This window comes from Homalodisca vitripennis, chromosome 6, assembly GCF_021130785.1.
Source record: "Homalodisca vitripennis isolate AUS2020 chromosome 6, UT_GWSS_2.1, whole genome shotgun sequence".
NCBI lineage: Eukaryota > Metazoa > Arthropoda > Insecta > Hemiptera > Cicadellidae > Homalodisca > Homalodisca vitripennis.
This window is the reverse complement of record NC_060212.1, coordinates 85,725,309-85,743,927: the sequence shown is the minus strand read 5'-3', so window position 1 is coordinate 85,743,927 and position 18,619 is coordinate 85,725,309. Positions and strand designations below refer to the sequence as shown.

General features: G+C 32.3%; 1 protein-coding gene across 1 annotated transcript in view; it reads left to right on the top strand.

Annotated features, from left to right (window-relative positions):
* Positions 1–16,235, top strand: part of LOC124364502 (pseudouridine-metabolizing bifunctional protein C1861.05) — a 50,654-nt gene extending 34,419 nt beyond the window's left edge. The window contains exons 11-17 of the mRNA XM_046820042.1: positions 1,746–1,910; positions 4,103–4,231; positions 7,299–7,404; positions 7,500–7,619; positions 7,893–8,020; positions 12,720–12,817; positions 15,584–16,235. Coding sequence (XP_046675998.1) covers positions 1,746–1,910; positions 4,103–4,231; positions 7,299–7,404; positions 7,500–7,619; positions 7,893–8,020; positions 12,720–12,817; positions 15,584–15,770 — 933 coding nt within the window. The 3' untranslated portion in view covers positions 15,771–16,235. The remainder of the gene's footprint in view (positions 1–1,745; positions 1,911–4,102; positions 4,232–7,298; positions 7,405–7,499; positions 7,620–7,892; positions 8,021–12,719; positions 12,818–15,583) is intronic.
* Positions 16,236–18,619: the final 2,384 nt, after the last annotated feature.

The window sequence follows — 18,619 nt, the reverse complement described above, 5'->3', positions numbered from 1 at the left end:
CCAGGATAACTAAATTTGTTTATTTCAATATTTCATGTGTACATAGTGATATACAAGTACTTTCTCGATGCTGATATGTGTATGGTGTGAAATGTAATTGTAGAGTATAAGTAAAAACCGGGCTAAGTGCCAAAAAGTTACTTTTGAGATAATCGATGAAAACTGCATATAACTGTCATAATTAAATATTTTTTAACTGTAATATATTAAATAAAAAATACACATCACTACTAATAGTATCAGTGGAAGAATGCATTATATACCATGGCAACAGTAAAGAAAAAAAAAAATTGAATTCAACTTTTTTTGAAAAGGGGTATGTCACAACTTACTGAGGTAAAAACCGGGCTAAGTGCCACATTTACTTCGGGCTATGTCACAACTTACTGATGTAAAAAGAGGGCTAAGTACCAAACAAATGTTACTAAAAAACCAGAAAAATGAAAGAGTAAGCAAACATGTAGTTAAAAAATAATACAGATTAAAAAGACAAACAATATTATAATGTTATACCAGTTTAATTATTTTAAACTTTTACTCAAATACTCGATAGTATATTATACACTAAACTAAAGTTAACAGTCAGGAACACTGAAACTTCTATGCAGTTAAATTATTATAAAAGTCTTTGTTCTCTTCTTTGAGGTAAGGTATCATCTTTTTCAGGTATTCTTATTTTTCTTTAGTTAATCGGTTTATTGTTTGCAAAGTGGATAGGTTTGCAAACAAGGAAGGATGTCCCCTTCCTTAACCCCCTTTTTGAACACATTTATTTCAAGCCAAGTTTCAATATCAGTTCATTGATTTTTTTACAAATACTACTTGGTTTTGTTCTTGTAATTTTTAGCCATTGGACTTTGGATATTTCCAATTTCTTTGTATTCAGACAATTGTTACTACTTTCCTTAAAATAAAAAAAGTCATCTTCATCCATAAGTGTGGCAAAAAATTGCTTTTTGTGGGAGGCACTTACAAGAATTTGAACTATGTCTAGTGGGACTTCACACCTACTTTCTCGATGAGCGCAAAGTCTCGATCACAAGAAAGATATGAATGGCCTGACACAAGATATTTATGTTCAATTTCATCAGAGATACCACGACAAACTAAATAATTCCATAAAAACAGCAACATTTTGTTTTTTATTTTGTCCCCCACAGTTGTCGCTCCAAACAATCAACTTTTTTGTGGGTTATTTTGTTCAAGACTCCTTTCAACAAACAAGATGCTTCACCCTTTGCTCGTCTCTTACACTTCGGTAATACTAAAGGCACATCCATTATGGATAACACAAACTCAATCTAATCACAATGTAAAGCGGTAACACACACTCTTCATACAGTGGTTAGAATGCCCTGTGGCAACAAACATAATCTGCAAATCACGAGTAGTCTGGCGTGTGTTGCGCGCGGCACTTGACTCGGTTTTTACTGATGTCACCCTTGAACATAGCCCATGCGCATTCTAGCGGCAAGGATTTGAACGAATTATTGATTTTTCTCGACATAGCCCGGTTTACACTGTATTGGGGTTGGCTTATAGCACACATTTTGATACTAAACTCAATTTCTTAATTTTTGGCACTTAGCACGGTTTTTACTTATACTCTACAATTATTCTTCTTTCCCATCAGCAATTACTTAATATCCTAAGTAATAATATTTCTCTTAATCTGACATTTTATTGAGCTTTCACTTTCTCAACAAGTTTGCTCTCTTTTTGGTGTATAATGAAATGACATGTAGGTGGAAGGCAGGACGCTGTCTGCACGTATACGTCAGTTTGGAGGCGGTGTGGGGCGCAACCTCGCAGATGCACTCGGCAAACTGAACCTCTCCCCTTGTCTCGTGACAGCGGTTGGCAATGACCAGTACGGCAACTTCTTGCTCCACCAAACTCTCAATCACCTGGTATAGAGATGTCTTTCTGTACTCACAACAAGGTTTATATTTAGAATTAATTGTGAATTATACCAACTAAAATATAACGATCAGGTTTCATATGAGCAACAAAACATGATGATTTTTATATTAATGTGTTCTAGTATAGTAAACTAGTCTTCACCTCAATAGGGGCCTTGCCTCCAGATTCTTTTAAGGTGTTTGATAAATTCAGGGTTAAGCTAAATTGAAGGTTAGGTCTTCCAAATAGTTATATTGATAAGTATAATCACAAATCATATCTATTTCTGTCCACATTGAATTTTCCCACTGATTTTGAGTTATTAGCTATCAAAAATGCATATATTATAGTATTTATACTTTATAAATAGAGGTTTGAGGGTTATAGGGTTATTTATGGTTATTTTTAGGACTAGGGGGATTTTATAGGGTTTTTGAGGGTGTTTAAAAATTCTAAATATGCCTAAAACAATGTTTTTCAGTTCTGTTGATAACATACATGCAGGCAAAATATAGTATAATTTTTGTTTATTATTTTAGTTTTTATGACAGTTTGAGATCATTCCATGTATTTCTGATATGAAATATTTGGTATATTAACCTCCCAAAAAGTATCCTTAAAATCATAAAACTGGTAATGTTTGATTTTTATAGGCATCTCCCTCGACATTGTTTAATCAATAAACTTTATTCAATAAAAGTATTTGTTCATAATCTTCTATCTTCTATATATATAAAAATGAATGTTTGTATGTTTGTCCTTTATGGAATCGTGAACTATTGGACCGATCATGATGAAAATTTGTACGTATATGTATTTTTCCACGGAGAAGGTTTATATGCTATGCCCATTGATGTTATCCCTTTCCCGATTCAGGATTCCGCCCCACTGGTTACAGAAATACCCATAAGAAATGCATTGCAGCAAACATATGTTAACGTCTTTTCAAATTTTTAATCAGCTGTTCTTTGTATATTATAAAATATAGAGCTGTCAAATTATTTAAAATGTAAGTACAATTAAATAGTTATGAAGGATTAATATTAATAATATTAATAAATTATTATTAATTTATTATATTATATTATAAATAGCTAGCAGTTGCCCGCGGCTTCGCACGCAATTTCCCGTTGAAAACAGTACACCATACTCACTTATTCTTTTTCTATCACATTCTAAACATTGCTGAGATAATTAATAGTCGTTCCTTCGTGAGCCTCTTGGGCGCATTATGAAGGTACGTACCATATTCCTGCCTCTATCTTTCTATATATATAAAAATGAATGTTTGTGTGTTTGTCCTTTATGGAATCGCAAAATATTAGACAGACCATTATGAAAATTTGTACGTATACGTATTTTTCCACGGAGAAGGTTTATAAGCTATGCCCATTGATGTAACTCACCACCAAGCGACGCTGCAAAAGATAAAAGGTTTAAAAGCGCCTGCACACTATAAACTGCAATTACGAGACAGTTATGTATATGACATATCCAAACACTATTTGAAGGCACTAAGTTATTATGTATATTTGTCTTTAAGATACATTTCTGATTGAACTTAAAGTTTAAGTGTTAGACCACTTTATAATAAAGTACATGTACGTGCACAATGGCTATAAACATAAACAGATTTTCTTGATCGTGGCAACAAGGCAAACTCTACATCTGCGTTGTAAATATAATTCAATTAAACCAAAAGTTCACATACACGGGCAAAGCTTATGAAAAGCGTGCAAAGCCGCGGGAAACAGCTAGTAATTTATAAAGTCCTATTTTGGCAATAATAAAAATTGATATGAGATCTAGTTACAATATTGTCAGTCTTCAAGCACAATTTTAAAATTAAATAGACACGTTATTTTCTAATTTTTAATATTTATATGGGGCGGAGTAAAGTATATTTTGGCTTACATTGGTAAGTATACTAAATTTTGAAAATCAACCAATAAAGTTTTCAAATGCTATAAAATTTTAATGGAACATTAAAAGAAATATTTTAATATATTCTGGACAAGCACTTTTTGTGTTACTATGTTTATGTTTTATGTACAATCACAGAGATTTATTATTTTCATATTTATTCATGCTATGGCTGAGCTAAAGGTTTGTGTTGGTAGTAGTGAGTGTCAAGCAAATTCGATGTTATTAGTGTATTACAAACATTAACTTTATCCTTGTCTTCATGATTGTGACACAGGACCATGAGGCAGTATTGGTAACCTCTGACCTCCCCACAGCCTGCTACACTGTGCTGCTGGACCAGACAGGAGAGTTCAGAATGGGGCTAGGAGACATGGAGGTGCACAGCCTTATCTCGTCAGAGCATGTAAGTTCTCTACACCTTGTCAAATGTGAAAGGGTTACTATTTATCTATTACAATTTTTTTTTACTTAAGTTTAATTATAAACAGGAGTTTAAGTCAAAAAAGAGTCAATAATTCATTAAAGTACAAGTATATTGAAATTATAAATTGAGAAAGATTTTTTTCATGTTTCAGATATTTATACTTGTGTTGTACTACTTACTTAATGTACTTACAAGTGGTCCTTGGCCACTGAAGCCTGAGGAGGTTTTTGGCCTTACCAACATTGCCTTTCCATTCTGTTCTAACCTCTGCTGCTTTCAGTGTAATTCCTTTTATATCCGTCCTTATCAATTTGGTCAAGCAACGTAATTCATGGTCTGTTGAGCAGTCTTCCTCCTTCTGTATTTTATTGACAATTATGATTATCGCTATTTCTTATCTCCTTCACACAAGGCCCATCCTTTCACTCTACAACTCTTAGTCAGTGCCACAGTATCTGGGTACATATACAGTGGGTTGCCGATCATCCGAAATGTTGGTTAACTAGAGTATTTCGGTAGTGTAAATTAAGGATTCCTACCATGCTGACATTATGCTATCAGTCAGAGTGGTTGGTAGGAGCGTACGGCGCAGCTGTCTGGTTATGTCACTCTTCCAGGTCCATCTGTATACCTAACCTTACTTTGTATCACTGACATTGGTGTCGTTTTAAATATCTCCGCTGTGTGACATCTGGCAATGTCAGCAAAACGTAAACTTGATGGGCTTAGTAGTTTTGACAAACTTAATAAAATTATAGAAGGATTAAGAAAAGGAGAAAGTGGGTCAAGCTTTAGCTGCTGTCTTTGAACCGCCTACAAGATGGTTGGGAAAAGAAACAAGCCTCAAAGTTTAAGCAAACAAGCATGTTTTAATATTTCTCTTACGTTATTTTTGAAATGTTTTGTCACATCAAAGTCATTTAAAAAAAATATTTACTGTTTGTGCAATCTCAACTTTATATGTGTATTATTATTATACATTATTATAAAACATTATTATTATTATACATTATTACACATACTATAATATTGTACTCTAGTGTGACATTAAACAGTAATGTAGTATATATTTCTAGTCCAGTAACATGTTTTATTTTTGTCCTATGCATCCCATGACCGTAACAAAAAACTAGGCTTGATTCAGAAATATTCAACTATGTAAAAAATTGACTATCCGATCACCTTCTGCACCAATAATAATTGTTTCAGATAGTTCAAATTCTACTGTACATATGTTTTAACTATCCGTTCTTCCTGATTCTCCATCCACTTTCGTTTTCAACTAAGGGACAAATTGTACTCAATATTCTATATTTAAAACATTTAGGTTTTTCCTGAGCTTCAGGTTATTATTAGTTGTTTCAATCCATACAATAATACTGTGATGATTATGAGTGATAAATATTTAGTTTGTCACTGCTGTGGCTAATCTAGTGCTGATTTCCTTTTCCTCTCTATTATCATTTGTGATAACTACACCCAGATATTTAAATTCTGCCACACAGCCATTACATTAATATAAGTAACTAATATTAAGACAAAAGGCTTGTGTACAATTATATGTATTTTATTTTGGCTTGGCTGAAAAACTCTAAATGTTGCCATTGTAAATGTCTGTATTGTCTAATACAACAAATCAACATTCTAATTCTTAATTGATTGAGCCAAATATTTTCTTTATCTTACTCAAGAATCTTCATTTTTAGGAAGAGATATTAGTGTGTGAAAACACCTTAGGGAAGTTTATTAATAGTCAAAAGCATATTCATGAGAGTTTAAAGAAATGAGTAAAATTGTTAAATACAATATCTTTCGATTTGATACTTTGAGTAATTATTAAATAATTTATGTCAGAATAGGAAAGGGCAAAGTTCAAAGTTCTCTTTAAAACATTTAAAGTCCAAAATTGCATTGCAAAAAAATTCCATGAACAAATTCAAAATCTTAAAAATTGCAATAAAAAATCTATCATACAATCCAAATACAAACTCACTTTATTTCCAAATACATTAAGTATTAAAATGTTGTCAGGTAATTTAAACAAAAACAAAATTGTTCAAGTAGTGGCTCATCGTCTTCTTTCGTGGAACTTAGCCATGGAGTAGGGAGGATTGCTGATTAACCAGTCAGTAAGAGCATTCTTCAATCTTGCTCCGGAGAGATGTTTTATTTCCTCTAGCTTATACTACAGTCCTGATCTTCAGACTTATAAATGCTTCTCTACAACTTTCCCTGAAGCCTAGCCCTGATAAGTCTCTTGATGAAAGTTAGATTGATGTTTCGAAATATTTAAAATAGTTTTCACTGAATGTTTTAGTTAAGGTGCCAAAGGATTATTTAGAGGAATATCACTTAGAGGTACCAAGGCAGCTCACCACTTATGTATGATATTCAACGAAATCAATATTCAGAACTTGTCAGCCCACACAAATAAAATGTTTGCTATTGGTTTTCTACCCAGTTACAAGTTTAAAATATTCATGAATTACTTGATATTTTTATATTAAACTCAAGTGGAGTGGTATTACAAACTTAGGGCAGGATAGAGTATAAGTACATAAGAGATTCAGAAAATATACTCCAGCTTTTAACAGTGACAAAATAAAACTGTGCTGTGAGTTGTTTATTGTTTGTTGCTAGTATATTATTTATCATGTTTAAATTAGTTGGATTATAGATATCTTGTAAAGTAACCTTAGCTTTTCAGTGTATGTGGCTAATGTCACAAACTAATATGCAAGTTTTTCTTGTTCACACTTTGTCCAAATATTTTGTACACAAATAAATTCTTGAAATATGTTGCCCCCGCAGTTTTGGGAGAAATAGGTACGGTTTAATATCTGTCGACAGAAAATTGTGCCCCCTAGCGGAATCAAAATATTTAAAGAATTTAACTATGTAAGCAATGTTTTGGCGTGGTGTAAATTGAAAAACAGATTATAATTTTGTAAATGGAATTTACAATTATAAATTATTGTAATATTAATAGTTATTTAAATAATACAATCTTATGAAAATTCAGTTTTTAACTGTGATTTTTCTGTAGGTAAGCAAACACCTTCAAAATACGTCGGCAGTCATTATGGATGGAAACTCTCCGCCTAATACCATTCGTTTCATTCTAGAGTATTGTTCCAGATATGGTATCCCTGGTGAGCGAACAGTTTAATTTTCTTTCTTCTTTACTTAGAGCTAAGCCACAATGTAAAATAGAATTATTAGCTAATAAATTTATTACTTGTTTTAGTGATTTTTGAACCCACCGATGTTAAAAAAGCTGCCATCCCATTCCAGTTTGAATCATGGAAATGCCTTCGTCTGATCTCACCTAATGTAAAGGAGCTGCGAGAAATCGCTGCAGCCATTGGTATATTATTTTTACTTTTCTCTGTGTTAAGTCATTTTGTACAATTCGTGTGTTATTATTTTCTTACAGCAGGTACATAGGCCATTTTAATTTGAGCTGAGAAATTTTGATTACAAATATTTGATGTATTGTTATTTGACGTAACACGATAATGGATTTCTTGAATTCACTGGGCAAATATTCAAGTTGTTGTACACAATATAATGTGTAGCTGATAGCTTTTGTAGAAATGTCGTACTGATGAATGTCATAGTGGTATGTGGTGTTTCCCAGGGCTGGACGTTAGAACCAGTGTGGAGGACTCGTCCACTATCAGTATAGAGGAGATAGCCAGCATGGCCATCCCCTTGGCTGAGCACATACAGACTGTGATGGTCACCCTGGGCGCTAGAGGTGTCTTGGTAAGTTACTGTCTTCTGGTAGTCTCCCAGCATTTGTATTGCTTGTTCATATTTTTATGTATTTTTCTCCAACAGTCATTTAGTGTTTATGTTTTGCATACCAAAACCTCATTTGTGTAGTACTTTTGTTCAATTTTATCTTACATTTGGAAAATACAATGAATGAGTGATGTTATATTTAGATTGTTCTGCAGGGTAACTTCATTAGTCAAACTTAATGGTATTGTTAAACCTAATTTAAAAGCAAGCTGTACTGCTTGCCATCTTCATTATAGCACTATAACAACAATGTTAAACCTTTCACCTTGTTTTTATAATTTTGAAAGGTATCTCATTTTAATGTATAATTCACACACATTTGAATGCATATTAATTATATCTTTAAAATTAGAAATGTTTTATAAATCTACAGTCAAAAATAAGGGCGTAACAGTGTGTGCAGTTTAACATTTTCTTATAGGTAAACATCTTTCACTACAGCTAGTTAACATTAATTAATGTTATGGTCCCAACATCAGAACCTTTTACTAACATTGCTAACATTGTTTTTAATTATGAAATTATTAGTTTGTTTGCTTGCAGTTTTGTAAAATTTATTATCAATAATAGAATTGTCCTTTTTTTCTTACTGCTCAATTTTCTTCGTGTTTTTTTAGCAAATTAAAATTAAAAAGTAAATATTAGATTCCTTTGTTTAGATCTTCTTTCATATGAAACTTGTAGAATAGAGGAGATTATTTTACATTTGCTAACTTCAAAAAGTAAAAAAAGCATTGCTATCTTGTTTCACATTTGAATTTTTACTTAAGTATAATTTATATTATCTGTTATGGCAAAATGTTGCTTTAGATAATATTTAGAGGAGAGGTTGAGAGGCTGGGTTGAGAAGTAACAGTCTTTATTGCTATGCTGTGGCAGCTCTCTTCTTCAAATCCATATCACTGTAAATGTGTAGGTCTAAAAGTCTTCCAAATGTTGCAGGAATTTTGCTTTCCTTGTACTGAGATTAACCATTACATTTACAAAATAACATTAATGTGTGTAAAATCATTGTTACTATAATCCACTAAAAGTTATTGTTATTGATATTTTACTACTTCAAATTCTGTTTAAAAGATTTATAGTAAGTATTAGCACTTACTCACTGCTTTGCACACAATTTCCTACTGCTTTACTGGTCACCATAGGCATATCAAAATATTCCTGAGAATCCGCAGGAGGGTTCACTTTGGACTGGTTTATATTTTCCAGTTAAACCCCTACTGGGTACAGGAAAAACAATGTGTCATTTAAATCTGGGCAACCCTAAGTATTAAAGGTAGTTGCTAGCCTGGATATAAGGGCGTGCTACCCTGCCCACTTGGAGTGGAGAAGCTGGGACAAAGCTGATCTCCTCTTCTTTCAAGGTGAATCAGGTATAGTGCTCGCAATCCTTTCTCATGGATCTCAACAGGAGGTAGCTCCCTATCACCAACCTTACCCTTCCTGAATATGCTGTTACTCTGAAAGCAAACATATAGATTCTTTTAGGACTAAGTGCAATCAGAGGTCTCTCAGCTTCTTGTCCTAAGAGAACAAGTGGTTTTCTGCCATAAACAAATGGTAATTTGTGTCTTGTGCATTGCTTTGTGGTTCCATTTGCAATGGTGGGGGTCATTGCGGTAGCTTGTTTCCTAGAATTGTATTGAAATAAATTGGAATATTCTTTATTAATATTAGTACATAAAAAGTAAATGATGGTGTCAATTATTTACCATAAAATAAAAATTATATATTATGACTAAAAATCATACAATAATCGTGTATTAACTAATATGTACTTAACCTGAATATTGCAGCAGAACAAATTCGATAAAACGTTATTTTACAATAATTATAATCTCATAATCCCAAAGTATACTTACAATCTCATAAACAATGCACAGCTATGCTTCATACTCTTCAAAATTATATAATGTTTCTCAATAAACATTATATAATTTGTCTTTTAGATAATATTTGAATGTTTTTACTTTTCATTTTTTATATATCTAGGAAAATTTTAAAATATTTTGTACCAATGTAAGTTTTCTTTTTAAAAAAATTCCAGTTTATGTGTTTCATTTACTATATTGTCCTTTAAATAGTGTTACTGGCTTACTGATTTAGTGTGTTTAGAGGAGAATACAATACAATTAGTTTTACTTTCATTAATCAGTTGATGTTCATTTAGAACTGAAGCTACATTATCAAGAACTGTAAAATATTTTTATTTCAAGTCAAATAAATTAAAATTGCTGAGCTTCATTATCAAGAAATAAGCAAATTTTATTTAGTGGGTATTTCAAATTTCATTGACCAACTGTGTTAAAAATAAAAACTATTTTTAAATAGACCCTTGAGGTACACCATGTTTAATTTCTTGTGTCTAATTTCAACAAGTTTTCTCCTGGTTGTCAAATAATTCTTAAACCAGGCTAGACAATTTTTTGTAATACCAATAGAGTTAAGTTAAATAGTGGATAATGGCACACACTATCAAAAGCTCTGCTAAGATCTAAAAAGATGCCTAAAGTCTTCTCTCCTCTATGCACAGAATTACTTATAGGTTCTATAAAATCAATTTCTGCTGTAACAACTGATCTACCTTGTTTGAAACCATGTTGATCAGGGTCATGCAAGGAATTTCCCCCTAAATAAGTAATTATCTGATTGTACATTGCTCTTTCAAAAACTTTTACTGATTTATAATATTCCATGTATTTTTATATATGTTACCAGAAGACTATAGACTAGTCATACTAGTCTCTAAATATCAAACAGTCCAAATTAATATTGCTGCTAACGAACTGATTTTCTCTTTTCATTCTTTTTGTCTTTTCCTTTTTGTTTTTTACTTTTGCTTCTAAAAAATATTCTCTTCAATTTTTGTTCTTTTTAATAATTTGATCTTTTGTAAATTAGTTGCTGCACCACAGTTACCTCATAATTTGTATTTCCAAATTGAACTACATTCATCTAGGATTTCAGATTTACTAAAAATTATTCTTGGTCATTAATTAGGCAGATCTTGATATAACTCAGGCTTACGCACAGGCACCCACCCGCCAATTTAGGCCTATTCCTGAGGCTAAGAAATGTGTTTTTAACAATATGTTTTATAAATAATTTTTAATTTCAATCTATTACATTGTTATATTTCCGATGATGTGTAAGGTATTTATTTGTTTTGCATGTACAAACACTCAAAATATGTTTATAACTATGTATTATCTCTATTTTATTGGAATACATTCATTTATTTATCATAATTCAAAATGTTCCTTTTTAGCTGTATTTATTTTGTCCTTATAGTTATTTTTACAGAATTTTAAATGTTTAGTAAAGTGTTTGTTCTTATTAACTCTAGCTAACTGACTCAATTTTAAAACGTTTTCTTTTTCTTCTTTAAATTATCTAGTGATCCAAGTCTTGTGACTCTATTTCAGTCTTTTATAAACCTTTGGAAAACAGAAATTATAATAATACCTAACAAATATTTTTAAAACATAAAACTTCTTCTCCAGACACGCATTAAAAACATCTATCCATCTTTCATTGCTTAAATAAACTCTTACAAAAATTTTCAAATTATCTTAGTTAAATAGTAGTAGAAAATTGAATTGTTTAGTAATTTTTTGAATTTGTCACTTTTGACTGCTACCATCTACAATAAAAGTTAGATAATACTATGTATTGTCATTGCTATTTGCATCACACTACAAAAGTTCATATCTAGTCATATAAATACAAAATTTTGTGATATTGTAGGACACATTCCATTCAACTACAGTTCAATTAGCTTTAAAAATGTTATTTATCTTACCAGTAAATAATGTTTTTATTACTTTTAAGAGTATTTACAGATGGTATTTGAGAATAAAGATATGCCTATGCATATCTGACCATGTTATGTCATGTCTAAGTAATGTACATGTGAATTTCATGTAAATCTGTCCACCACGCTATATGTGATCATACATCCTAACATATTCACAAATTTTCACATATATAATATTATTAGCACTAAAATACAACAGATTAATTTTTTTTCATTTTTTTTAACACTGAATAACTTTGATTATTTTCTTGCTGAAGATATTAAAATTTTTTGGATTACTGAAGATTGAATTTTTAAAACTGAAATTTACTGGAATAATTTTTGTTGGATATAAGTAAATGTTAATTTGAAGATGGCCAAAATATGGCATTGTCATTTTTAAACAAGTAAATCATTAAATACAGAAGCTGGTGCTCTAAAACACCCAAAGATAACAATTTTTTCTTATCAGGCACAGAAGGGCACTTCATTAATGCTGATTTGGAAGTTATAATCAACTGCAATAATGAATTAACTCTTCATAACGAAAGCAAGATGTTCCTGAACCCAATCCACTGTCCATGCTAAAAACGGAACCTATATCACTGATGAATCTATACACCTATGTTACTGATCCACTTTCCACAGCCATTTTCCCATCCCAGTTCATCCAGTAACCAGCCCGAAGAGGGAAGATCTTCATATTAGGTCTTTCATAATGCTGTGTATTGTATCTGAGAGAACCAAATTGAACTGCTTTACCCAGAATATAAAACTGTACTCTTTAGACTGTTCATACATGCTTCTAAAAGCTAGTTATATCCTGAATGCAACCATTGTAACATAGTCTTTATTGTCCAGATGGTGGGTAGACTAGAACCTGATGCCCCTGTGACAGCAAGGTACTATGCCACCACTCCCTTAGATCAAGTTACCAGTGTGTCAGGAGCCGGTGATTGGTGAGTGTTAGACAAGAAAATGACAATTTTACGCTGTAGAGAATCCACTCAAAACAGACCAGTATAAAGGGCCAGAAAGTGATTATTGGTGAAATTTCAAAGTTTATATTTAGCCCAGTAGTGATGGTCAAATCTAAAATGTTGGAATCTCAAATCAAAATTGATTCTTGAATTTCAAATCCTAAATGCTAATTTTAGCTTATGTTTGATTGGAATTAAATCAACAACTGTTTTGTTTTGCTTTTAACCCTTTGATTAGTACTCCCACAACGAATTCAAGAGCAATCTTGATGGCCATGCGGGAAGCGCTATGGCGCTAAACAGTTTTCACAATAACAGTTTGTGATGAATAATGTCTTACCTGAAATACGTATGTAATCTAGCGGAATGGATAAGAAACACTCAAGTAGTTTTTGCCATTACCACTAGACCGCAGTTACTCTTTTGTTTATTTCTTTTCAGTTCCAATTTACCGCCATATGACTTTGTTCAATCGGTTGTTCCAAGTAATCAGCAATTTTGTTTTGTACAATTCTGTTGTTATATCTGATATAATTATGTTGTAACCTAATTTTTACGTGGCTCCTCCAGTGAAAAGTTTAAAGTAATTTTGGATGATTTCTTAAAATTAGTGATGACATTTTAAATTTTTATTTAAGCATATAAAAATAGTAATTTTCTCAAGGTATCAACTACTACCTGTAATAATGTCCAAATTGTACCGCCTGCCGTTGGAAGCCAGACATTGAAAATGTTTTATGATATTTTTTCTCAAAACTTATAGTAACTCGCTATGGCATGTGCATTTCAATTTTCCTTCATTACTCATTGCCAGTGACAACCATTATAACACAAAGACGAAAATACAAAAGACAATTTTTAAAGTTTTTACCTATTGTGCCCCGTCCTGAAGAAACCACATATTTTGAAAAGTTTGCCCTTGTATCATTAATAATCTCAGAAGAATATTTTGCAGGAAGTAATTCTACATTTCCCCATTCAAATTACCTTAAAACAAATGTGGACCAATAGTCCATACCACATGCTTAAAGCCTAATATCTCTGGTTGTCAACTTTCCTCATCCAGTGGGGATTTTCAATGGACCATTCCTCATTTTATGTCGATTTACTTCTCCGTTGATATTGAACGTTGCCTCATCACACCATAGGACTTCTAAAAAAATAACGGATTTTGTTGGAGTTGTTCTCTTGCACAAATACTGAGGTTCATTCGATGAAGGTAGTCATCTTCTTGGAGCTCCTGATGTAAAACAATTTTTTAAGATTTGCTATCATTTAGAAATCCTCTTAACATTTAGCTGGACACTGATGAATCAGAAGTTAGCCTTCTAACTCAATCGTGAGGATTCATTATGACACCTGCCAAAATGTCAGTTGTTTTTATCTCTAACATGTCTTACAATCCGCCTATGTATATTCTGTTCTGGCTGAACACAACCAGTTAAACAAACACGATTGGCTAATTGCTAGAACACATTCCAGTAGGTTCCCGCAGCAGCTACATAGTTTTGAAAACACTCATCCAACGCTATAAGCATATCAAAACCTTATTCGTTAGAATAAGGCATTTTAGGAATAGTTACACAACACTTAAAACAAGCACAGGATGACTTTTAAATTACTAGTCAATGTTAGGAAAATTAATCAACAACCAATATCCAGCACAATTAAAACTAGGCTCGTTTAGTCCTGTTATCTCCACACTGTGATAAGGACATATTATGTACTGCAAGAGTGGATTATCTGTAAGATTTATCCTGGATTTATCCTTATTTATCTCCAATTAAGTTCAGTAGAGGTTATGATCAAGGTTTTCCCAGTATTTTAAAAACAGTAATGAGTGTTTAACCTCCAAGATGCCTTCGTTAGGTGTGAATCAAAAATGTTGTTTTCCAATAAGAAGAGCTCCTCCTTCAATGAATAGTAAAATAACTTTATTAAGTGCTATTATTAAACACTGCAAGATAGAAAAATCTTTGATTACAAAAAATTTTTGTCTTTAAAAGGATTTTAAAGTGGTGTACTTTGCAACATAGGTTGTTACTTAAAATTATTTACCTTTCACGTTTTTAAATTTATTAATGTTTTTTTTTTAATTAGAAAAGGAAGTAAAAGTTACACCACTCCGTAACTTACTATTACTGATAGGGTATGTAATAAACATCATACAAAGGAAATTGGGATGCCTAGGTCTTGAGGAAGGCTGACAGTAGAATTCACTGTTAAAACCTAAATTATAGACATTTTGTCACACTCTGTACATACAAATAAACATAATATTGAGTTTTGCTCAAGATACATAAACCTTTAAATGAGATATCACATGACCTATGTTCCCATGTGGAAATTTTCCAAAAACGACTCCTACCCCCAAAATGTGCAATTTTGTGCAGTTTTTTCTGGATAAAAATCATTTTATTGAATTCTTTGGGGTAAAAAATGGGGGTATATGGTGAAACAAATTATGCAGCTCGGTTTGCTTCGTTGCTATGAATAATTCACGAGTGATCTGTAACGCCCTGTATATGTAATTTAAAACAAACTGATAAAGTAGTAAATAGTAAAATGTCTATATATAGTTTCACCAGCACTTGTAGGAATGTTTCACTGTGTAGGCAATCCGATTTTATCGAGCTTCACAATTACTGATCACAACTATTCTTGATACAAAAAGGTTTCCCAAAGACCGAGATTTATCTCAAGTTAAAATTTTGTGACAATGTGTTGAGATGCTGTATGTTTCAGCCTGGCTGCTGGGTTGGTGAGTGGTCTGTTGGCCGGACTTGACGAACAGCTGTGTGTCTCTCGAGGGATAGCTGCGGCCCACGACTCCCTGCAGTGCTACTCTGCAGTTCCCAAAGAGTTCACCACGGCTCCCAGGCCTGTCGAGTATTGCGAAGTGGGCAGCTTATTGCAACGTTCTAGGCTGTAATCCTTTACCAGAGCAAATAAGAGCAGTGAAGCATAGGCAGTCATTAAGCTTGATACTAAATATTAATCTCACAATCAAACCAAACCCACTCATTAATCTGATGTTTGAATCTTTCTCTTATACATTCAATTGGGATTATCAAGCAAAATATCATTAATGAATGGTAATTTTTAATCGCATGATGTCTAATGGCACTTGCTCCACAGCTCATGTAAATGTAGCAATGTCCCTTAAAGAATGCAGTAAATGTCATTAATGTCATCATACCTGTAACAATTTAGATTTATGTGACATGTCTAGTATTCTTTTTAAAAGTATTTTAGTACATTATACGACTTGCGCAAGGCTTATCACTATGTTGAACATAAATTTCTTATTACTAAGTTAAAATACTAATATTTGCCAGTAATACCATAGATAAATGGTTTATGTAATGATTGATAATTAAATAATATTATTTTTAAATGTGGTGTTCCCCAGGGCTCATGTTTTAAAAACCTATTAATTGTTATTTACAAAAATGACTAACAAATTCTGCAGAACCAAAAACTATATTTAATGCAAAAGTCGTAACATTTTATTAATACCAACTCAAACATATACCAACATATTTGTCAGTGAAACTACTCATTATTTTTTGAAGTTAAGCTAATGGAATCGACTGTGAAATATTGGTTCGCAAGGGTTGAAGACGTGCTCAGACTCAAGACATCAAGTTTTTGGACTAAAATTTTAAAAGATCAAGATGCATTGCAAGAATAGCTTTAAATTTATAAAGCTTTATAAAGGTACTCATGACCTACTTTAAAAAAAGCAAAGAATTGCAAAGTACAGGAATTTTTTTTTCCTTTCTGAGGGAAAAGGACAGTTTTTCCCCGCACTTAGTCCTAAAAGGACCTTAGCGCCTCCCTTACTTTAATTTTGTGACCTCAAAGTCCGAGGCTTTTGCAAAAATCAATCAGATTTGAGGGCTCCTGTTCTCTGATATCCTTGGGACTGAGGATATATGCTCTCAGGTATCTTTTCCAAGTTTCTACGATGGCAGGACAATCTAACCAAATGTGCTCTGCTGACTCCTCCTCCTCTCCACAGAGTTTTCTGGAACATGATTCTATTGCCATGACCTCTGCCTGAAAAACCGTGGCATGTCTTCCTAGGGGCACAGCCATGTCGACTCCAGGTCCGTGTATTCCGTATCCTGCCCTAGAGCCAAGTACAGGAATTGCAAACCTTAAAAACACTAATTGTGTTGGAAAGTGGTTTAGTTAAAATGTGTTCCTATGAAATACAATAAGTAGTATTATCAGTTAAACTTCTAGGACGTTTATAATTTTCTTCGTACGCTTTCCTCTCTTATTCTTTTTTATCTTGTACTTCTAAGATTAGCTCCCTGAAATGGAGGAAATCATTCCTTGTTGCATTTTTGTATTGTTCTATTAGTGACATGAGTTTCTTTTGTACAAACTTCCTTTCTGTTTTCTTCAGTACAGACCAATACTAGTAGTTTACTGCCAATCTATAGGGGAAAGGTGTGCCGACTCTTACAATCTTGAAGTTGACAGACTGGACTTCCTTTTTGAAGACCACAAACATATACATAAATTCACTAAAGTGAAATATAGTTGCACTGTTCTCGCCAGCCTCAGATTGCAACATACAATTACCAGTCTACTTCTATTGGTCTCTGGTAATAAGACACCTTGGCTATTTATAGACCGGTCACTTCTTTTAATATACTCTTCTAAATGAAGAAGTCTTTCCTACGATACTTAATAGCAAGCTGCCAACTTCAAGATTGTAAAAGTCAAGTACTTTCTCATGGTTAGCGTATTAAGGCTTGAACTGGTTACTCCGTTTTTCTGTATAGCAACTTTGTCCATAAATCCATCCAGTGCGATGTGACTGGCATTTTCTCTTTTCTGTCAAGCTTTAGTTCTTTGCTTTTCTTCGAACTGGTCAATAGCAGACTATGTAAAGGCTTTATAAATTTAACCCTTTGCACGCCAGTAATAAATATATTAACTTCCCTGTAATGCCAAGACAATTAAAATTTTTTCTATAAGTTCAAAGCTAATTTTTATTGTAATTAAACTATAAAATATAAAAGCAAAAAAAAGTATAAAACAGGGCATTTTGCTTAAAATTAGTATATTGATTGATAAAAAATAAAAAAAGAACTATTTACAAAATTTTGTATTGCAAATAAATTTAAATTTCATTGTAAAATGTAATTATTTCAAACTAATCACAACACTACCACACGATGAAGAATATTAACGAGATACTTAGTAGACGTGCACTTGTGACAATCGAGAAAGCAAGCAAACGAATATGTTTGGTTATGGTTCTGTAGGAGATGCAGAACTGACAAGCAGGTGGTCAGAGTTAGCAAAGGGTATTCCCCTCCCCCTTCCGCAGAATGAAAGTCGTTTATAAATACTTGCTTTGCAACCGGGATAAACACGGAGCGTGCACCTTCTAAATTGCAGAAAACTTTTTTTATGGTTGGCTTTTGAAAATCTATTTTATGGACTGAATTAATTTTTTACTTTTTAATGTTGCATTTCAGACTTGGTGATAAATATTTGTATAGCTTTTTTTGTATTGTTAAAGAGCTATTTTTTTTGTATTGTTAAAGAGTTGCATTTTGTATGTTAATTTAGACTAGATTTAATAACGATTTATTACTGTACACCTGAAGTTATTAACAATATCTATACAAATATAAAAAGTGTTTTTATCTTTACTCCTATTAATTTCATGATCAGTATTGAGAATGACATTCAGAATCATCCATACTTTGTATGTGATAAGTATTTTCGTCAGTTCTGTTATATCAATTTTGATTA